Genomic DNA, 20,551 nt, shown 5'->3' with positions numbered 1-20,551 from the left:
GTATAACATCGTTAATACATTGAATAGGTACTTATAAAATCAGGAATAATATTTTTTACTCGATAGAATTACTATCACTTGAGTTCAGAGGTGAAAAATAGTAAAACATAATATTTGATAACAACTGAATTGGTAAACCCCAATTCAAATCAGTTATACCTAGATCAATTCAACACTCTTAAATACGACAGCTAAATCATTATTACTATATCTATACCATCGCTACAAAGTGGCTTGCAACAATAGACATTTGTGACTTTACCAAGGTCGTGTTTTGTTGAGATATTTCTTCAATACCTGCCATTCGTCGATATTTACTTCGTTTGCAAATAATGGTGCTGTTAATTTTTATGCAACATTTATTTACCTATAACGTGAATGATAAATATGATATAGATAATTCAGCTGTTCCAACAATTTTCTCTATCTTCAATAAAAATACAATGTCTAAAAACCATGCAAATTATACAAGTGTATTGTAAATTACAACATTTAATTACAATACATATTTACAGGAATACATTTAATGTTATCATATCGGTGGCCAGTAGAGGGACGCCTCGTTGTGCGCAGACTCAGGCAGCCATCTCAGATACTCATTCAGCAGATCTGAAAGAAAAAATATAATAAACTAGGTACCTACTATAAATATACGTGTAAAACTTCAATATGTTATGAAAAACGATATACATTATGAAACATGTAATATATAAAATGTTTATACATACATAATAATTATTTTAAAATGTAAGTTAGCTGCATCACAAAATTATCCACTACATACCTACGTACTCTACATAGAGATATAAACATAGAATATAGAATCAAAAGATCAACTTACATTTCGGCTGATCCTCCCAAACGCTTTTCAGCGAGTCTTTACAGCCAGCCCTCTTTGCAACAAGCGCTTTCAACAGCACATCAGTTCTGGGCTGCAGCGTCGCCCAAGACTTGACCATAGTCGACGGCGGAGACAGCAAAGAGGATGCATACTTCTTCAGCTTCGGGAAAACGCCTCCTTCGAGTAGGAACTTGGCGAACCACCGGTAGCGTTCCAGTCTCTCCGGATAGTCGATCTCGACTGTGGGCAGTTCCCAGCCGGCTTTCCCGAAGGTTCCCTTGAAGTGGCATTTAACGCGGCCGCTGGCGGCGTCGTAGCGCGGCTCGGGGTCGCTCAGAGGATCTCCTGTGCAGATAGGGGCGATATTTGAGTGACAGGCATTGACATATATTAGTAGCGTAAGGACAGGCCTATACAGGGTGATTGGAAAGTCGATGTATTCCTTTAAATGGGTTGTAGACGAATGCATTTCCAGTCGATTGAACCCCTTAATGCATTATCCGAAAATCAACCATTTCTCAGTTATTTAAGTTTTAAGTTTTTTTAAGAATGTTGCCAAAATTTATGTTTAAAAGCAAAATATTTCAAAAACTAACAATTTTTTTTTTTATTGTTTTGCATTCGTGACACCTTAGTCAACTAATCATAATCATTAATTGCACAATATTTAAATTAATTTAGACACAGTGCTTCAAAATAGATGAAACATTAAGAAAATGTTACGAAAGATGAAAACAAAAAAGGTAATTTTAAAAAGAATTTTATCTGACAAATTTTCAGGCACTACAGCTTAAAAACATAATGAATTTATAAGCTTTAAAATGACATATTCTCATCTAAAATCGATTAAGGTATGACCAAGATATAGCCAAAACAACCGCATAGGCGGACAAATTTCAGTAGGGAAACGAACAACATTTTGTTTAAATTTTAAGGTAGAGAGTTTAGATTGGAATGTGTCATTTTAAAGCTTATAAATTGATTATGTTTTTAAGCTGTAGTGCCTGTAAAATTGTCATATATATTTTTTTTTTAATTTAGCTCTTTGTTTTCACCTTTCTTAACATTTTATTAACGTTTCAACTATTTTGAAGCACTGTGTCTAAATTAAGTTAAATTTTGCGCATTTAATGATTATGATTAGTTGACTAAGGTGTCACCAATGCAAAGCAATCAAAAAAGTATTTAAAAAATCCTTAGTTTTTGAAATATTTTGCTTTTAAACATACATTTTGGCAAAATTTCTAAAAAAACTTAAAACTTAAATAACTCAGAAATGGTTGACTTTCAGATAATGCATTATGGGGTTCAATCGACTGGAAATGCCTTCGACTACAACCCATTTAAAGGAATACATCGACTTACCAATTACCCTGTATAACCACTCAAGAAAATGGCGCCCTCGCGCTAGCCCCTTAAATCTCATAGATCTCTCATAATTTGTTTGAATTAGGGCCGACGCGCGGGTGACATTTTCTTTAGGCAAAATTTTCTTACGGACACTTCATTTTGAAATCATTGGTGACAGATATTTTGAAGATAGTAGAGTTAAATTCGACCGTTGGTTTGGTATATATTCCTAAAGAGCCGTGGCGGATATCTGCAGCGTTATGTCACAATTTATTACAAGAATTCAATAGTCACAAAGTTTATCAGTTCTACGACATGTAAATAATAATTGTTCTTAATAGTAATTATTTTTACTAAGAAAACTAAACAAATAGATAGATACTTTTGCGAAGTGACTTATCGATTGATTCGGTAAAACGGTTGATTTCGTCATCATCATCAGCCCGTAACCGTCCTCTGCTGGAGATATGACCTCCTGGGTGCGTGTTTTGAAACTATACAAGGCCATAACGCACCCATAGTGTACTAGCACTGTATAGTTTCAAGTGAAATAAAATTATATTTTACTTGAAAATATACACGATTTGTGCGTACTAATCGCGTATACTTTCAAGTTGGGATTTACTGAATCGTTCTTGAAAATATACATTGCTATTACGCACATTGCTTGATTGGCGTACTTGCCGCATATTATTTATATCTACATGCTGATTCTGATTTACTTAACTATTTCGGTAAATGTACATGACTACAATTTACTTGTATACCATATGGTCATACCTATAGAATGTTAATATATACATAAAGATGAATAAGCTCTAATTTGATTGATAAATTGATACTTATAGCAATCATACTTGCAAGTAAGAATACTAATATCTTATTATTTATATTAATTAAGAGTAATACCTACTACACTCACGAGCAATGAAAAAGTTCCAGTGACGATAGCTGCTGAACGGAAAAGACTAGTTTAATGACGCCGTCGCGTAATATTAAAGAACATTTAACAGCGCATCAAAATATGATTATAACCAACTAAAACCTTGGTGTTGACTTTTTGCTACTTGGTACTTTACTTATTTCATTGCTCGTGAGTGTAGTAGGTATTACCCTATAGACCTTATTACCTATTACAGACATATTTTTCATCAAGTTTTGAATTCACCGTAATTGTCTTTTATGAATTGTTCTACACTCTCTTCTGAGATAATTTTTACTATTTACAACAGTTCTACAGTTTAATTTAAATCAATTTACTTTTTAACTGTACGATGTAAACAAAAAATACGTTACGAAAACAATGCCAACTGCGGAATGATGATGCAATGTTAAGAAAGCAATAGACTTATTACTATTACGCATGAGAGAAAGAGAGAGCATCAATTCAGAAGGGCTACCTGGTAACTAATCACGTATAGTTTCAAGTGCTCGCATTGCCGCTTGGCACTTGAAAATATACACGATTAGTACGCAGTAGTAACTCCTGCAGTATATTTTCAAGCCATAATTTTGGCCCAACTTACTTGAAAATATACGCGATTAGTGCGTAATAGCCTGGTACTCAATTTAGACCATCTTCTATCGTAAGCACTACCAATCACTTTTTCAACATCACCAAAGGTTAACTGGTAGAAAATGCTGCTAGCATTAAGTCCGCCTTTGTAACAATTTATTTTGTTCAATAAAGAGTTTAATAATAATAATAATAACCTGTTCCTCATCTCTGGCTTGCCTTTATTGGTTGTCCAGAGTGAACACTGACGAGGAACAGGATCTCCCACCTCTTGCTTGCCTTCATTGGCTGGCTTGAGTGGTGTACCGCTAGAGCAGAAATGCTCGGAGGAAGGATGTATATCCAGTAAGTGCTTGTAGGGGTCTTGACCGGCATCCGCGATTGCTCTGAGAGCCTTGGTATACCTCTCCACCCTCAGCACCTCATGCCATGTTGCTCCCTTGTTACTACGTCACTGTAATGTGCTAGCGACTGTTTTGGGGGGCCCATTTAATGTGTGTGCGAGACTTAGGGCGTGCAAAACCGGAAGGTTTTCAAAACCGGTTTTGAATTTTCGGTTTTCAGCCTCAAAACCGGTTAACCGGTTTTTCACCGGTTTTGATATTACTTATATATTTTTTGTCATAGAGTTATAATTAAACAAGGAACCCATATTCTTAGATAGAGATATCCACAAAACATACGAATAAAACCTTTTTTTATGATATACTTACCTGTTTTTAATCAACCATATGACAAATTAATAATTTAGTGAAAGGGAAAAAAGTTAAATAAGAATTATCATAGTACTTACTGTTGTAACATCTACAAAAAGTGTGTGGCACCTTAATGGTGTTTTTATATCGTTCTGTTATCATCAATAAAAAATCATTTATCGTCTGATTCTTACGACCACTCTATAGTAGCAGTAAGATGATGAATGTTTTTTTGATGTATTACAGATTTGTTCATATTAACGCAACGAAAGAAAGCCTAACTCATTTATGGACACGACTGCATTTGATTTGACGTCCTCAACACTTCATGAAAAAAGTCCATAACGTCGAATGCAGTCCCCGCACTTGGCCTTATTATATTTTCAACAACGGTCAATGCAGTCCTGTTTTACCTAGAGTTTGTATGAAGACCACCTTGTTGTGCTTTATTGGGCAAGATTTCAACTTTATAATTATGTGCACCCAGAGTACCTTTTTTTCATACAGCAATAAGTTTTCATACAGCAAAAAGTGTGAACTCACACGCACACATCGGTCACTGACGTCGTGTTTGCTTTACTGCGCCTAGGCAGAGTGCCGGTATGTGCACCAGAAAATCGTCACTCAATTTCCATACAATATTTTAGTGCTTTTTATGAGTTTCACCATTAATCTAGTGTCCATCAGTGTGCCAACCGATATACAAATTCTTTTATTTTTAGAGTTTATGAGTTCAACTTCTAATGTATGTAAAAAAGTATATAAAAATACGATCAAAACCGGTGAAAACCCGGTTTTCGGATTCCGGTTTTGAACTCTCAAAACCGGTTATGAAAAACCGTGAAATACTGTCCGGTTAACCGGTTTTCGGAAAAACCGGTTAACCGGTTTTGCACGCCCTAGTGCGAGTCACCCCCTGCCTTTTTATCCGTATGTAAAACATATAGGTCCGGCAGGGGCCATAGTCCTTCCATAGTCCCAGTTACCCAGTCCATTTAACACCCCACTCCATAACCCTGTATTAGTTTTCTCCATATCCTACAATAGTCCTGCACTAACCGGGGATTTTCCTTGGGTTTACTTCTATAGTCTGCACAGGGAAAATCGTCGGTTGGTGTCACATTTCATATATATTAATGTTGTCAAACGGGCCTCTACATGTTGGCTTCGGCCCCATGCACGCCTTCCAAATGCCCGGGACCCCATGGTCCCGAGACGGTAAAGACACAACATAATAATAATAATATACTTTCAAGTAAATCATGGCACCATTTCAATTTGAAAATATACGCGAGCAGTCCCAACCTCTGCGTTCTGGCCTTGAAACACGCCTCCTGGGTGCCACTTTCGGTTTACTATACCACTTTTACCCTGTATAATATGTTTAAGAAACAAGTACATAGTTACACACTAAACAACATTTAGGTAGAGTCGTTCTTCGAAATGCATCATCCATTACCTTTTATCCTCAAATTCTCAGACTGACTTGTAAATTTCCGATATGGTTAAAATTTACATTGAAACACACGATTTTCTACTCTTTACGACACTCAAAAACTTTAAATTCGTATAAATATTCCAACGTCAATTTAGAACCTATTTTAAGCTCTATGATTTTGGGGGTTAAGTACATTATAATATCTTACCCAAATTGCACAGTTTCGGCACGTAGACGGGCAGCCACTCGGGTTCTATGGCGGTCACGTGTCGCATCACCATCTTGCGCCGTTCCTCGCTTCCCGTCTCATATAGCTCCTGGTACACCACCCATTCTGGGATCACCTGGGGGGTGGAGGATGTTAGTGTGGTGGCGGAGGTTTGTATGGGATGTGCGGTTGGATGTTGGATTCATTATTCAGTCCATTCCGGTATCACCTGGTGTTTTAGACTCTAAGGGCCTTACCACAAAAACTTACACAGTATTTAACAGATGTTTAGCGCTGTCAAACGCCTACAAAATCTGTCAAATTTCGTTTTAAACATTAGTTAAGAAGTGTTTAACGTTTTTTGTGGTTATAGAATTAAGAATTGCATGTTATGCGGTTGGATATTGAATTGATTATTCAGTCGTGATTTTCAGTATCACGCATTCATTAGCCGATGTACCTATAGTAGTTATACCACAGAGCTAACATTAAAATTTGTACCTTGTCAAACTTACAAAGCGCCTATACATAGATTCATTCAAACATTGGCGCATGACGGTTTGTTACTACATATACAGTGCCACAAACTTATCTGTTCCGGTGACAGCTCACATAAATGTTTAATATTTCTTAATTCTATAAGATTTTAAGTTTGCTCGTATTGTTAATTCGCTCTTGCGGTGTTAATAAACCCATCTAATCTTTTACAATATACAATTCATTAGTGAGTAATAAGATATGGATCAATTTAGTTCGGTCTCACCGGAACAGATAAGTTTGTCGCACTATACTAGCTTCAGCTACTAATGAAGCTGTACCTACTATTGACAAAACTCCCATTTCACTCCATCAATAACTTTCTTTTGATAATATACATCTAGTGATAATAATTAAAAAGGGTCTGGCAGAAGGTTTCTCGACAAAGGCTAGATAAAGGACGTCAGCTTCATTTAGGGCTGATTTTTCAATGGTCAGATAAGTTTTATCTGGGGAATAATTCTAATGCTGTCACGTCCAAATGTTTGTATTAGACAGTGACAGCAACAATTTTAATCGACAGATAGCTTTTATCTGCCCATTGAAAAATCAGCCCTTAGATAATGATTATTATGAATGTTACCTTGCGCAATATGGATTCAGAGTGAAGATGCACGGGCTCCTCCATGTTGGCGCAATGGTACGCGTATTTGTACTTGCGCTTGTCCTCACCTGCAATACAAAATATCAAATCAATATCGATTGGTGGGTTATTCATCTACTATTTCTGGTGCTGCTGATAGTAAGTTACCTTTGTACAGATTGGAATTGTATACCGATAAAATAGACCCTTGACGTGATTAAAATGAAATTAAATTGAACAAGCATTTATTAACACCAGATAAAGATAGAGCCTGTTTTTAACTCATTACATGAGGTTTATTGGGTTAACCCTTCCCGCGCCACAAACCAGTTCATCTATATTGCTATTCCCTCCTACGGCTATAACAGGTCTTTCTATGTTTGGAAGACAGCAGCATATCCACTTATGCTCTTAGAAGCCCCTAATTTCGTAGTACGTACCTTCTTTGACGTCCTTCGCCCAGTGACGTCACCGCGTTGGGACTGTGACGTCACCGCGTGTGATACGGACAGCTATTGGAGACCTTTACATCCGGATCCGGTATTGTATCATGGCTACATGCTTTACGCCAGTTTTCAAGTATCTTTTTCAAAATACCGTGCTTTTACAGTCTAAATGACTACTATACGTACGCAACGGAGCGATTGAATCAATTTGAATGCGATAAAAATCGGTTGAGCGGCTAAACATATTGTTAAATACCTTCTTTGACCTCATGCAGCTGTATCTTGGTCGCCACCTGGTCCCCTAAGGCCGTCAGCACGAGTTGCCTCAGCAGCCTTGCTTGACCGTCGTCCACGGCGCTCGCCTCGCCCAGTGACGTCACTGCGTTGGGGACGCACAGTCTGATCTCGGACGAGAGTTGTTTTCGGAGCTTGCGGATCTCTTGCACTGCCTGTGGGGAGAGGTTGGGTTTGTTAGGGGGAAACATGTTGTGTGTGTATAAGAGTACAGCTTATGCATGGAGGACAAGACGGCTGTGTCATTTCAAAACACAGTAAGCGCCAACTTTAAAAAAAATCGGGTCTTTGATTTATACATTATTTTAGGCGGTTACGCACAAAACTGCATTGTCAGAATATCAAAAAACCGCTCAGAAACGAAAATAAAAATTCTAAAAACCTAGTAACTCCACCCTGCGATATCAAAAATGCCACGAAAACCATTTTAAAACATAGTAAGAGCCACCAACCATTTTAAAACATAGTAAGTGAAAATTACTAACTGTGTTTTAAAATTGACCATTTTAAAACACAGTAAGTAATTTTCACTTACTATGTTTTAAAATGGTCAATGGCTCATACTAGGTTTTGAAATGGTCAGCAAAGGTCAATTTTTGCCCGTTAATTTTAGTAAGTCACAAATGGCATACATTATTACTAACACTTTTTTCGAAAAAAATATCAGATATTTCAGAACCTGTATCTTTGAACCAATGAGACCTAGAGAGTTGAATTAAAAGTAGAACATAAGGAAAATTTGTCTTCTTTATAAAAGCCATAGAAACCTTTCTCGTCAGAACCTTTATACTAGCCCTATTTTGCATAAACCAAAAAAAACTCAAACATAGTAAACTAATTTTAGCTCAAAATTTAGGAAATATTGTCTAATTTAAGGCAGCCATAAATAATGTTCGTGTCAGACATGCCTTCTTAATATGGCGATTTAGTTCATTTAGATAAAACAAAAAACAAACTAAAAAACCGGCCAAGTGCGAGTCGGGCTCGCGCACAAAGGGTTCCGTAGCAGCAATTAAATCAACCTATCTCAAAAACTATAAGAGATACTTTGATCAAACCAAAAATCGTTGAAAGAGTTAATTAGCATGCATCACCTCAATTTTTTTTAGAATTTTATACCCCGTAGTTATAAAAATAGAGGGGGGGGGACATACTTTTTACGACTTTGAGAGCTGATATCTCAAAAACCGTTCACTTTAAGAAAAATGTTTTTTAGAAAACTTTATATCATTTTAAAAGACCTTTCCATTGATACCCCACACGGGTATGTACATCGAAAAAAAAAATTTCATCCCTCAGTTACATGTATGGGGTGGGGCCCCCCATACATGTAACTGAGGGATGAAATTTTTTTTTTTACTATTTAGTGTCATATTTTTGTAGCGGTTCATACAACACATATTCCCATCAAATTTCATCACTGTAGTACTTATAGTTTCCGAGTAAATCGGCTGTGACAGACGGACAGACGGACAGACGGACAGACGGACATGACGAAACTATAAGGGTTCCGTTTTTGCCATTTTGGCTACGGAACCCTAAAAATATTCCGGTATTTCAGCTATTACTTATAGTAGTGCGGTCGTGTAAAAGTGCTGCAAAATTTGATTTATATTATGTGAAGGATCCAAAACATATAAAAAAAGAAAAAACATATAAATTATTACGTTATTATTGCAATTTCAATACATATACTTATCTTGTCTTAAATTACACAATAATGGCTCTTACTAGGTTATAAAATGGTCAGTGAGGGCGGTTTTAGGGTGAGAAAACCATTTAAAACCTAGTTAGTTTTTTCTTTTGTGCATTACAGCAACAATATTAGGCATATTTAAATGAAATAGTATTGTATGTAAAGCCTAGGTTCTGCCGCTTCTTTTAAGCTTACATTCGTTGAGATATGTATCATAGTTTTACCAGGGCATTGAAATGAAGGGACAAAAACGTTTTTTGGCTCTCCTGAAAATTTTGTCTCTTGGCTGTTACTGTGTTTTGAAATGGCACAGCCGAAGGGTTTATATACTACTCTGCAAGGGTACCTACTTATGAAGACAGTAAGCGCAGTGATTCGCATCCTCGAGAATCTCTAGGACTACTTAGGTCGCCTCGACATTTTGGAAAGCTTGGTTGGTTATGGGTAAAGTAGCTAGCTAACCTAAAATATTTCACTGAGCCCTTAGGGCTTACCTCAGGGGCTAAAAGTGGAAACTAATGCCACAAAGATAGAGAAAATTTATTCCAAATGGTTGGTCTCCTATCTCTATTACCTTCTCCCTCAGTCCGTATTTAGCACAGAACAGTTCCTCTTCTCCCTTCAAGTGCGCATGCTCCGCGGCGCCCACGGCTCTCAGCAACACCCCCGGGTCGCCCAGTAGAAGCAGGTGGCCCGTCGCCGGCCAGCTGTCCGGCTTGCCGCTCATCACCTGCACGGAAAGATAAATATTTTTTTATACCTAAGTATGGTACTGAATTCTGTATTTGCTAATGAAACAAATGAAAAACACAATAGCGTTCATTATGAAACTCACTCAATAGGACCAGCGGCTGCGCGCAAACATACTAACAGAATTAATTATTAAGGTTGGAGGTGCTGAAAATAGGTCGCCTTCCTGTTTCGTTCATGATATTATGCGGTAGCTACACGCTTTTGTACATTGTCAAACTTATAAACCGTCTATATTCATTCATTAATTCATTCAAACATTGTCAGTTTCTGGTTTAGCAAGGTGGGTACAAAGGTAAATAGCTGCCAGAGATAGTGGTTTACTTGTCTAAGATAGGTGCTTATGAAGCTGACAGTACAATATAACAAACCTCCGGCACGCTGAGCGCGGCGACGAGCGCGACGGTGTAGGGCAGCAGCGCGGGCTGGTGGCTCAGCGCCAGCAGCTTGCCGTAGCGCGGCAGCAGCGGGAACGCAGACACCGCGCGCCCGAGCGCCGTGACCTTTAGTACCTGCGAGTGAAGGGCGGATTTAGAGTGTCAACTAGTGAGGCAGTGGTTAAAGCGCAACCCAGGTAGAGATTTTTTATGTACCTACTAGCTGTTCCCGCGAGCTTCGCTTCGCCTTAAAAAGTTTTCCCGTGGGAATTCCGGGATAAAAAGTATCCTATGTTCTTTCTCAGGGTCTAAAACATATGTATACCTAATGGGGACTACCGTTTTTTTGCTCACCAGTTGGCGCCACTGTCGACCGAGGTCAAGAGGTACCATAGCTGTCAAACTTATCAAAGGAGACTGTATCAAATTGGCGCGAAATAAAGTTTTAAAATTTTGAATCTTATAAGCTTATTAATTATAAAATAACTATCATCACATCGAGTTACTATGCCGCAATGTAGTGTAGATCCGTTATGTTCGGAAAGAAAAGGAGGACTTATGTTAACAAGTGATAAAACTGTTCTAAAACAGTGGCTTGTGAAATAATTATTATCCGACAATCTCGTGTTTGTGAAAATCATTATAACCAATTTCAGAAAGAACATAATGTAAATAAGGATTAGGCATTTAATAAATACAATAAAAATAAAAGAATTACACACTGATTTAACTTTTATTTATCCTTTCCGTTTAAACACACTGCTATACAAAAAATATAACACATTAGTAATCCACACAATGAATGCTGGTTAAGTTGTTAGTTGAAACTAAATAATGGTAGTATAGTATACTAAGTATTCTATTATTTGTGGGGGTGTCAGTACCTGCACCTGGCTCACTCGAATGGAGCCTTTGTGCATATCGCCTTAAGGTCTAAACTCCACTCCTAAGCTTGGACCATTTCCTACCACGCTGGTCCTCTGCAGGTTGGTGGGTTCGAAAATCTAGATGTGCAGGTTTTATCACGATGTTTTAATTAACCGTAAGAGCGATGGTATACATTGTACATAAATTCCAAAGTACTCATTGGTGACAATATCTAGATCTGGAGTTTAATTATTAGTGTTCACAGGTTCACACTGCTACTCGTATACAAAGTTTCTGAAGGCCACTCAACAGTAAGTATACACTGAATCATTTTGTTGTATGATGCTGTCCTCTACGTTTCCAACAAGTTACTGTTACGGTCATAGTCTTGGTGTCTGTAAAAAGAAAAAACATAGCTGTTACCTAAGCAAACAAGCATACACTTCGTAAAAAATAAGTTTGTAAACAGTAAACAAACTAACCTCGGAATTAGCTGCTCTTTGAGACTGCTTATTTTTGCGCCTCTTTTCCTTAATTATTCAGCTTTCAACGACAAATAATCCATATTTGCGATAATTTTGCAAAAAGAGATCACTTTTCAACAGGGAAATGAACGAAAATATAATTTATCACGAAGCCCGCCAAACAAATTATATGAAAAGTAAAATGTCACTTGACCTGAGTCAACACCAGCGCCCCTAGCGGCAAATTCACACGCGTTAGCCCCCATTTCATTCCAATCCGTTAAGTAGTTTTGGCGTGAAAGAGTAACAGGCAGACAGACAGACAGACACAGTTACTTTCGCATTTATAATATTAGTTAGGATATCATCAAAAATGTTGAACTCCCGTTCAAGCTGGGTTGTCTTTAGCATGTTAACTTGGACGAGACGAGAGGTATGAGCACATAATCGCATATAAATTTCAATAAAATAATATGAATAGTCCGCAGTGGCTGGAACTACACCAACATGAGCAAGGCTCTCAAATTTAAAAAGAAGATTTCCGTTACGGACCTTTTCCACGTTTATCGGCGCTGGTAAGGCGTAGTATAAAACTAATTATACGTCACTCGATGCGACTCCTTTTATGCACAGAACATCAAGAACTAAAGCCACTCACATCCTCATCATCGCTTCGTTTGGCCTTGCTCTGATGTCTCTCGAGAAGCCCCAACACTTCGAGCCGCTGTTCTGCCAGTCTCAGCTGCATGCGGTCCGGCGCCGTCGGGAACGGGAAGTTTACCACCTGACGACGTATATTGGAAGATTAATAATACAGAGAGGCTAGGCTTTAATAGAATACGTAAGAAAATGAGATGATACTTAAGTGGGATTAGGTAGGAGTGTAGACAGAGCTACGTGAGAGCTAGATAGAGCAGGAATGCGTGATATTGCATATTAACGTTTGGTCAAAGTCTCGTTTCGCCGAAAATCGTATGGCATAAATCTCTTTTAGTAAAAAGTTATTTCGCATAATCTTGTTTAGCCTAATAATGGTATGGCCAAATCTTGAAAAGCCTATAATAATGCTATGACATAGGTTATACAAAGTAATAATATTCTTTTGGCTTTAACTTTGATGGAGCGTCTCCCTACATAGCGCAAACTGGTGCCTTGTATTGTGGCCGCTATGTGGGAAACGCTCCGCTCCGCTTCGCTGCGCTCCGCTCCGCTTCGCTGCGCTCCGCTCCGCTTTGCTTTTGACGAAAATGTGCACCTAACACGCTCCTCCTCGCTTTGCTCGTCGTCGCACCTATCTTTAAGTTTCGATCCCATGGGATTTAATGGCGTTTGTAATCATTATAATGGTCATTCATGTCGATATTTTGATCATTCAATATCGTGATTTTCGGGATGTAGGAGAAAAATACCACAATTTGTACATTAACAACATACTTAATATAGTATTTAGTAACATAATATTTTAGGAGAAACAATATTATACCAATACGAACAATTTGAGCAAACGAGACTTAGGTGTTTCAAGATTATGCCAAAAGAGTTTTAGACGAAACGAGTCTTATGCCACATAAGTCTTGGCGAAGTGACGATTCTACCAAAAAAGTTTAGACCTTACGAGTTATGCGAAACGAGTTTAGGGCAATAAAGATTAGGCGAGATGAGGGGAACCCGTCCCACTATGCTCTGCCATAAACACTTTTATGTTTATCACATTAGATACGCACCTTGTCACTCCCTGGTGAGTCTCCTGCATATATCGGGCGGGTATTGCTCTACACAATCATGCTGGAACACCGCACTGCTGTACAGTCTATAGGCATGCCCCGGGGCGGTTCATTAAACACTCAAGACGTACCTTATCAATCCCCATACACTTCATAGTCAGCGTCAAATGGTCCGGTGGTCTCCTGCATATATCGGGCGGGTACTGCTCCACACAATCATGTTGGAACACCGCACTGCTGTACAGTCTATAGGCGTGTCCCGGGGCAGTACGACCGGCCCGGCCGCTGCGCTGTTCGGCGCTCGCTTGTGAGGTCCACACGACTCGCCAGGCCGACGCGCCGGTCACGTGGTCGTATACCCTGGCGGAAGGAGAAAATATTCAGAGATGACGTACAGACGTAATACTAGAACTTAAAATGTATGAAAAACACGAAGAAACCTGCACATAAACAGTTTTAAATATGTAGGTATATACAGTATCACAGTAGCATACCTATTTCAAAATGGCGATACGGTTCGCGACATATACACGAATAAGAGGTAAATCAGGTTGCGACCTCGACCACCCTTTATTGTGTTACAGTCGGGATGGAATATTTGTATTTAAGAATAATGTAGATATATAGTCAATTTAGTGTAATGCAGTGAGCCAGGTGCAGTTTCTAACGACACCCCACCACCATAACATGCAACACGACTGTAATCAACAAACTACACAAACCTCATCTTCTTCTTCCCGGTATCCACGACATACTTGATCGCGGGTATAGTGAGCGAGGTCTCGGCCACGTCCGTGCTGACGACGCACAGTCTGGCCCCCGCCGGCGCCGGCTGGAACACTCGCGCCTGCTTAGAAGACCCTAGCATGGAGTAGAGGGGAAGAACCCACAGAGGCTGGCGGCAGTTCTTGATGGCCGCGATGAGCGTGTCGTCTTCTGCGTCTGAAAGTTTATATGTATAAGATGGTGTGTAAAATAACGTACATTTTTGAATCTAATTAAACTAAAATCTGTAGGGGTAGAATTGTGAAAAATGCCGGGAAAATTACAGAATAAATATGCCAAGACATCCATTAGAACTTATGAAGCCTCCTTTTTACACAAATAATGATAATTAGATTCATTCCTATACTATGTACTTTATAATACAGTGAAACGGTCTAGAATAAGACAAGTTTAAAGACGTAATCTCTAATTATCTATCAACCACTTCTAAGTCAATAAGTATCAATTGTCTTACCAGAGTCACTCAAATGTCCTTCGCTGTCCTGATCATCGTTATCATCTATCAAGTCCGCCTGGCCATCATCCTCAGGCATATCATAGTCATCCAAATTTATCTTCGGCAGTTCCTTATGTTTCTGTCTCATCTTCCTCCTAGCTTTCCTCATTCGCTTCATCTCTTTCTCCACTTCATCGTCGTCTGATTCTATATCTTCGGGTTCTGAGTCTAAAGCTTGTTCAGTTTCAGTTAGTGTTGGTCGCTTCTTCTGTATGAGTTTTGAGTAGTCGACGTTCTTTTTGTATGGGAATGAGGTGCGCAGTTTTCGGACTAGATAGTGTACCTGTGTAAATTACAATAATAAACATTATATAAGTACTAGCTGTTCCGCGAGCTTCGCTCCGCCTTAAAAAGTTTTCCTGTGGGAATTCCGGGATAAAAAGTAGCCTATGTTCTTTCTCAGGGTCTAGACCATATGTATACCAAATTTCATTCAAATCCGTCCAGTAGTTTTGGCGTGAAAGAGTAACAGACAGACACAGTTACTTTCGCATTTATAATATTAGTTAGGATTTCCACTTCGTCCTTATAATGCTGGATTTAGATTTCTCCCAAAAAAATCTCTGCCACAGACACTTGAGAACCCTTCGATCTCATATCTTAGTCTACACTTATTTAATTAAGTAATACATAGTTATGGTATGTTTTACTGCTTTCCACAGTGGTCTGCAGTTAGTAATTATAGATTTAAACATATTATGTAACAGATATCTAAATAAACCAACATACCTCTTGTTGTCCAGTAACGAATATCAGGATACCGCCTTCAGGGAGCCTGGTGTGTATTTTCACAGCCTTCTTGTAGGCTTCCTTCAAGTAATCACTGTAGGTGTGCTTGTTGAAGTGGACAGTTACAGGAAACTGGCGAGATTCAATCTGAAACATCATTATAAAAGTATGCAAAGGAGAATGGCCATTTCTCTAAGGCGCCATGCATGACCCACCAGTGCAGCCATTGATGAAACATATACTGATGTGTAGCCCATGACTACAGTATATCCTGGTGTAAATTTTATTATTATGAGGCAAGGGAGAACGAAGATATAGGTTCTGAAAGATCAAGTCTTTGTACTGACCAGATGTTTTTTAGGGTTCCGTAGCCAAAATGGCAAAAACGGAACCCTTATAGTTTCGTCATGTCCGTCTGTCCGTCTGTCCGTCTGTCCGTCTGTCACAGCCGATTTACTCGGAAACTATAAGTACTACAGTGATGAAATTTGATGGGAATATGTGTTGTATGAACCGCTACAAAAATATGACACTAAATAGTAAAAAAAAGAATTGGGGGTGGGGCCCCCCATACATGTAACTGAGGGATGAAATTTTTTTTTTCGATGTACATACCCGTGTGGGGTATCAATGGAAAGGTCTTTTAAAATGATATAAAGTTTTCTAAAAAACATTTTTCTTAAAGTGAACGGTTTTTGAGATATCAGCTCTCAAAGTCGTAAAAAGTATGTCCCCCCCCCTCTATTTTTATAACTACGGGGTATAAAATTCTAAAAAAAATAGAGGTGATGCATGCTAATTAACTCTTTCAACGATTTTTGGTTTGATCAAAGTATCTCTTATAGTTTTTGAGATAGGTTGATTTAAGCTACGGAACCCTTTGTGCGCGAGCCCGACTCGCACTTGGCCGGTTTTTTAAACATGGTTTAGATTTTTTTTTAATATTTTTCCCTCATTTAGAACACCTTTATCATTGAATAAAAATAGGTTTGGTTAGTGGCTGCAAAGCGGGTCAGATTTGGCCATTCTCATTTGCTGGTGGAGTATGTTTTTATTATTTCAAAGAAAACATACTGAACAAAATGTGTGAACACGGAAAATGTGTAGGTATGTAGGAAAAAAACTTTACACAGCTCAAAATTAAAGGTATGGCTTGAAAATTATTCACATTTGTACTCACCTTTATAACAGGCGGTGGTGTTTTAAACAGCCTAGTGTTTTCAGTGAAGTCCTCAATCCTCAGTGTAGCGGACATGATGATGAGTCTTAACGGCGATCCTCGTTTCCTCCTGAGCGGCACAATCCTGGACAGCAGCCCGAGCAGGATGTCTGTGTAGACGCTTCGCTCGTGCGCCTCGTCGATGATCACCACGGAGTATTTGCTGAGGAGGAAGTCTGATTGGATCTCTTTGAGGAGGACACCTGGAATAGAAGCAGGTTGTTAAGGTTATGGTAATTTGCATCACTGTGGTACTTAAGAAACACACATAATACCCTAACGGTTAACCTAACCCAACTACTTTGAATGGATTCTGATAGAAACTTGGATGGCCCTATCCAAGCAAGCCCTCAATCCTTCAAACAATGGCCATAGGAATAAATAAGTTAGTCTAGTTACTTCTATGATAAATACACAAGCACAACTTTATGAGTATGAATAGATTGACACAAAATATTATTAAAAAAATAATATTTATTGTTGGAGTGTTCACTTGAATTCCACAAAAATATCCCTTATCCTTCACTCACCATCCGTCATAAACTTGATCTTGGTCTCCTTGCCAACATTCCCCTCGAACCTCATCAGGTAGGACACCTCCTTGCTGCTCAGCCCCAGCTCATACCCCACGCGCGCCGCCATCGCGACCGTGGCCACCCGGCGCGGCTCCGTCACCGCTATCATCTTGGTGGAGGCGTAGCCAGCTTCGTATAGGAACTGGGGGATTTGGGTAGTCTTTCCGCTGCCTGGAAGGAATTTAGTAAATCCACCGCTATAATCTTATCTTAGATACGTAGCCTGCTTTGTATAGGAACTGGGGGATTTGAGTGGTCTGTGAAATAAGGCCCCAGCTTAATTATGGCACAGGTTGTGTAATATAACCTAACCAAAGTTAAAAACCCCCGCCATTCAACACTAAAAGTCGCATAACTCTTGAATGGCTAAGCTGATTTAGACAAAATAACACTTGGGGTAAGCAACATTAAATATCACTCTAAAAAATAAAACGAAAGTTTGTTTAGCCGTTTGAGATCTACGCTACCACAGACAGGTTAAACTTATAACAACCCTCCTTTGGGGTTTAAAAATAATATAATATGATATATTATTTTTAATATGATGATATAGGATCAATAAGCTGTTTATGGCTCTTAGCTAGTGCACCAAGAACTATTTTCTTTGTATAATAATGGCAATTATTATATTTATTTTTTAATAAAAGTGGTAAATCTTACCGGTTTCACCAGCAACAATCAGAAACTCGTTTTCATTAATCAGCTCCATAACCCTCTGTTCTTCGCCAAGGATTGGTAATTTCAACCTTGCTATCTGAATTTTTGGGTCTCTTTTCACTTCTACATGCTGTGTGGGGTGTGCAAGCAGTGGTTTTTTTTCTTCTTTTATTTCTATCACATTTTTATCTTCACTCTTTTTTGGTGAATCAGTTCTAGATACTTTGGTTCCTTTGTCATTACTAGGATTTTCAGTTTCTACATTAGAGACTTCTATACTTTTAGTTTCTTTAGGTAACTGGGTATTGTTTTCTGCTACCCCATTTTCTATAACTTCTGGTTCATCATCATCATCATTATCATTGGCATCTGACTCTGAGCTTGATTCTTCTGAAGATGACTCTTCAAGACCAACAACATTTGGATCATATTTTGTTCTTTTTGTTTGACCAGATTGTTCTAACTTCAAAAGCCTCAGGCGTTTTTTTGCACCTGTATGTAGAAAATAATATTACATTTTATGGTAAAAGCCATGCATACATCTGGACATGCCCTGCTAAGGTTTCAAGTAGCTGGCTGACTGTTTAGCCAGTAAATATACTACTCTGGGTTCTGCATATTCTAACATGACATAAAGTAATTCATGAAAAATTAAAAATACTTACTTTTATGTATAAGGCCAAGAAATCTGTCTACTATGAGAGGGGGGTCAGGTTTCTCTGCACATGACCATACATCTAGTTTTCCTCAATCTTTGTAACTCATGATTTAGCAAAGGACCAAGGGCATAAATTAACTTTATTATGAAGATATTAATTTCGAACAAAGATGTAACTAACCAGCAATGCTGCTAAACTTCCTGGGCTCTGAACCGGTTTTGGCCTCCTGCTGCACTTTACTCTCAAAGTTGTAATCATGGAGTTTCCTCAAGCCGATGGTCTGGACTGCAGATATTGCGGTCAACTGGCTCACTTCATCAGCTGTCGCTTGAACTTGCGCCAGAGAATCTAGCAATGCTGCTCTCTACAACAAATAATAAAATATTGTTAAGCTAAACATACCCCATGTATTAAACCTTGTCTCAGCTAAGATATCTGTGATGATAGGGAGTTTTTTTGAATTTTATGGTTTTAAAGATATCCCATAATCAATATCTATAGATTTAGAGTATTGAATTATTGTATCAGCTGTATCCAATGAACTATAATAAATTCACATAGATTTTGCAATAGTATTTATGTGTGATTTGGAAAATTGTGGACATCACAGGAATCATTTATAGCTGAAACGAGGTATACTTAATTGTAAATCACTGATTTTAGTCAAGCAGAGCTCAAAAATATTTTCTATACAAAATATAAAAAATTATAAGAACACTAGCTGTTCCCGCGCGCTTCGCTTCGCCTTAAAAAGTTTTCCCGTGGGAATTCCGGGATAAAAAGTAGCCTATGTTCTTTCCCAGGGTCTAGACCGTATGTATACCAAATTTCATTCAAATCCGTTCAGTAGTTTTGGCGTGAAAGAGTAACAGACAGACAGACAGACAGACACAGTTACTTTCGCATTTATAATATTAGTTAGGATTAGGATTAGGATAATATGTAGTTAGCATGTATTGGAAGTACATTAGGACATAGTATGTTTTTCTAAACATTTTGAAAGCAAAGCAATCAGCCCATTATACTGTGTTATATTCGGCTTCGTCACACATATGTAGGTATATAGTAAAAACACTTACATTTTCCTTCTTTTTCTTTTTCTCGACGATTTTCTCTAGCCTTTTTCTGTGAGCTTTAGACAGGAACCTTGTCTTTTCTTTCTTCTCTGAGATAACTTTGGTATGCCTTTTCTTAGATGGCAAAGCCAGTGCATTACTGGCATCCGCTGCACCATATTCATTTGATTGAAAATCAAGTTTAATCTAGAAAGAATAAAGTTTTCAAGAAAGTATTGAACAGTGTCTAGAAGTTCCCTACTTAATTAATTTGTTGTATGAAACTTACTTCAGAAGTTTTTGAATCGTCAATATTAGTCTTGACTACTTGTCGGGCTTTTGCGTTATATTTACTTTTACCCATTTTGTATTTCACATCTCTTTTTAATTTATTTTAGATAAATTCGGGTTCGCGCTCCCTCACGTGTTTTTTATTATGACATTTTTATTTTTTTGCTTCACAGACTATTTCGACATTTTTCTGCTCTGTAGGAGTCGTACGTTGTCATTTAGGTTTACCGCACACTTGCATGGCAAAAATATTCAACGACAAAGACAATCATTATTTAGTATAGCTGTTCCCGCGCGC

The 20,551-nt window shown here is 38.3% G+C and overlaps 1 protein-coding gene across 1 annotated transcript; it reads right to left on the bottom strand.

The window, feature by feature from the left end:
• Positions 1-476: 476 nt before the first annotated feature.
• LOC105390054 (probable ATP-dependent RNA helicase kurz) lies at positions 477-20,500 on the bottom strand. The gene is made up of 18 exons (XM_038118715.2): positions 20,252-20,500; positions 19,987-20,169; positions 19,088-19,271; positions 18,252-18,740; positions 17,547-17,762; positions 16,978-17,219; positions 15,798-15,944; positions 15,027-15,351; positions 14,509-14,728; positions 13,918-14,146; positions 12,721-12,846; positions 10,726-10,866; positions 10,179-10,334; positions 7,871-8,063; positions 7,169-7,257; positions 6,049-6,184; positions 842-1,186; positions 477-609 (listed from the first exon to the last, which is right to left on the bottom strand). Exons 1-18 carry the CDS (start codon positions 20,324-20,326, stop codon positions 533-535), a joined length of 3,573 nt encoding a protein of 1,190 aa, XP_037974643.2. The 5' UTR covers positions 20,327-20,500; the 3' UTR covers positions 477-532.
• Between the last annotated feature and the right edge of the window lie 51 nt (positions 20,501-20,551).

This window comes from Plutella xylostella, chromosome 16, assembly GCF_932276165.1.
Source record: "Plutella xylostella chromosome 16, ilPluXylo3.1, whole genome shotgun sequence".
Classification (NCBI taxonomy): Eukaryota; Metazoa; Arthropoda; class Insecta; order Lepidoptera; family Plutellidae; genus Plutella; species Plutella xylostella.
Note: the sequence above shows the minus strand (reverse complement) of the source record. Positions and strands in the feature narration are given on the sequence as shown.

Coding starts and splice junctions, on each gene's coding strand:
- LOC105390054 (XM_038118715.2), bottom strand. CDS start 20,326: ATGGGTAAAAGTAAATATAACGCAAAAGCCCGACAAGTAGTCAAGACT. Junction 14,729..15,026: donor AGGACATTTGAGTGACTCTG/GTAAGACAATTG, acceptor ATAAACTTTCAG/ACGCAGAAGACGACACGCTC. Junction 1,187..6,048: donor GCCGAAACTGTGCAATTTGG/GTAAGATATTAT, acceptor CTATCTGCACAG/GAGATCCTCTGAGCGACCCC.